The sequence below is a fragment of the Nematolebias whitei genome, chromosome 23, assembly GCF_014905685.2.
Source record: "Nematolebias whitei isolate Nwh7 chromosome 23, NemWhi1, whole genome shotgun sequence".
NCBI lineage: Eukaryota > Metazoa > Chordata > Actinopteri > Cyprinodontiformes > Rivulidae > Nematolebias > Nematolebias whitei.
Window position 1 is genome coordinate 23,811,263 of NC_056520.1, and position 2,879 is coordinate 23,814,141.

General features: G+C 38.9%; 1 protein-coding gene across 1 annotated transcript in view; it reads right to left on the reverse strand.

Annotated features, from left to right (window-relative positions):
• Positions 1-719, reverse strand: part of mettl21a (methyltransferase 21A, HSPA lysine) — a 4,057-nt gene extending 3,338 nt beyond the window's left edge. The window contains exons 1-2 of the mRNA XM_037696304.1: positions 336-719; positions 152-263 (exon numbers count right to left, since the gene is read on the reverse strand). Coding sequence (XP_037552232.1) covers positions 152-263; positions 336-482 — 259 coding nt within the window. The 5' untranslated portion in view covers positions 483-719. The remainder of the gene's footprint in view (positions 1-151; positions 264-335) is intronic.
• Positions 720-2,879: the final 2,160 nt, after the last annotated feature.

The following is a 2,879-nucleotide window of genomic DNA, read 5'->3' on the forward strand; positions in this document are numbered from 1 at the left end:
ATATATATATATATATGTGTGTGTGTGTGTGTGTGTGGATTGGGCGGTGTTTTGCGTGATGGGGCGGTTTTTAACAGATTTTTGGGCTGGAAAACCTCGGCTCTATCTGGCAACACTGCTGTTTATATGTGTTTCAAGGATGTTTACTTACCCAGCAGAGCGGCCACAATGCCAACTAGTCCAGTGCCAGCTCCCAGTTCAATGACCCTCTTCCCCTTTAACTCGATGCTTCCCAGCTCCAGATACAGGCTCATCACCACAGCCTGTGAAGGGAAAGGACTTATAAGTGTTTTATTCTCATTTATGACCGATTTATTGCTACTAATGCCACTTACAGCGTCCCACACCACCGCTGCTACACCGAGCTTCTTCCAGTCCTGCGCGAGACGGAGGTCACGGTCCACAAAGCGGAACTCCGCCGAAGAATTGTGGAATTTGGAAAGAACAGGTAACGAGTCATGCACGTAAGGAACAAGAGCCATGATTCTTCAAAATGAAAGAGAACGTTCTTCTGATGTTCAAGGCCGTTCGCTGATTTTCCTCTTCGTTTCTCGCCTCTTTCTGGGTTAAGACATTTATGTCTTGGATTGTTTTTGTTTTTATTTCGTCCAACTTTCTGCTGTAGTCTTTAAAAATATAGTTTGGTTTAGTATTACAATTTTACAGCAACATAGCGTTGCTTTTCCTACAGCTCCGTGGAGCTTCCGGAGTCTCGACATACCAATAAGTAATTTAAGCCAATCAGATTACAGCTCCAGTGAAATTGACCAATCATAAAGCCCTTGATTGTAACGGGCGGAAGTAGCTGGAAGAGGCGTGGTCCGTTCATGAACTCTGCTGCTGCTGGTGGCATTTCAAAATAAAATCATAATCTTTATCTCCCCTTTGCAAGTCATTCAGAAGGTTATGACATGGAGATGGACAGGATATGATATTTACCTTTGACTGCAGGTTTAGGTTTGTGTTGTAATATGTGCTGTTGAGCTCATGCTGATTTATTTCATGCTGCTGTTTTCATTTGTGCTCGTCTGCTCACACAGACTCATGTTCGTGCTGCTGTTGTTCGATGTAAAGTTTTTGTACTGCTAGTGCTTTGTGTATTCTTCGTTTAGCATATTTCTTAGTTCACATATCTTATTACAGTTTTTCTTTACAATTTATACTTTTTGTTGGATGTAACTGGGACCCTGTGTACACAGTTTTATTCCACCACATGTACCACATGACATGACAATAAAGAAACATTGACCTTGATTTTCAGCTGTCTGTTTGTTAGCTAAATCAATCAATATCTCATAAACCACTGGACAGGGTTTAACAAACCTCAATCAAAATCATCTTTATATATACCTCTACAACTGATTGCCTTTTACAGTCAGCCTGATACAAGATGGCTGCCACAGCTGATCAGACTTATCAAACACAACAGTAGCTATAACTCGGTCAATTCTGCATGAATAAATAGCTCAAATTTGGTGTGGTAGTAGCTGAGACGGATCCCTAGCATATACACTAAGCCAGTACTTCCCAAAGTGGGGTACTCGTATCCCTGGGGGTACGCAAGAGGGACGTAGGGTGTACGCAAGAAAATTTGAAAAAATTAATTAAAACAATGTGAAAAGAACCAGACTACACTCGCACATAAATAGACTGAGGCACCTTCTCACATAACCAAATAAATACCCGTGTAAATGCTAACATCTAGTGTTCCACAAAATCATTGCACTGACAAAGTACTTGCTGAAGGAACACCTGTCATTCAAAGCAATTACTGGCGCCAAAAGGCAAAGGCGAACACTATTATTTTGCCAATGTTTGTGTCTATTGCAAAATATGCTATGAACCACTGGATGAGTTTTGACAAAAGTAATCGTTAGATATACAACTCATTAACTTAGTGTGTCAACCCAATTCAAAATGGCTGCTACAATCAATTGAGCTTTAAAACCGAAAGGGTACAAGTCACTCAATTTTACGAACACTAAGGTAAAATTACTTTAAATTACGTCTTGGTCTTCTGCATTCATACAGCTCCTCCTACATGTGTTGATGTTCGACGTGATGTTTTCATGTTATGAGTGCTTAGTGTATATTTAGTTGATGTTTTTCTTAGTTAATATCTTGGATGTTATTGTTTTTCTTTTACATCTTATTGTTGGATGTAACTGGGACCCTGTGTACATAATTTCGCTCCACCACATGTACCACATGAGGTGCGAATGACAATAAAGAATCTCTGACTCTGACATGTCTCTGCGTGAGTGCAGCTACAGCGTGCACTCTGAGGACATTATTACCTGCAGTGTTCCGTCAGTGAGGACTGAACTTGGCAAAAGGATCTTCTCCTACTCCACTCCTGTTTCCTGGAATATCTTGCAAAAATATCTGAAGCTCTCGACCTTGAACTCTCTAAGTGGCTTTAACAATCTGCTAAGTTCTTGGCAAGAACCAATGCAGACATGTTCCTGTTTTTAGTTTTCTAAACCGCCTTATAATCTAGCTGTTTTTTTCGCTACTTTTCCTTTTAATTACCATTTTATTTTCACTTGTTACAAAAAACCTAATTTTGTACGCATCCTTAATGATTATCTATGGTCATCTTTGTTGTCCACTGTTGTCATCACTCTTTGGTAAAATCAGGTCTCTCTTGTAAATGAGTTCCCGAGACTCAACGGGATTAACCTGCGTGAATAAAGGTTGAATGAATGAATGAAAGTTAGCAAAATATTTTATCATCCACTGGATGGATTTTTTATGAAACTTTATGAAAGTAATCTTAAACTTTTGAAGTTATTTGGTCACATAATTGTTTTAAATATTGTTTTCCTATTCATATATACATATATATATACATACATAAATATACATGTATGTATATA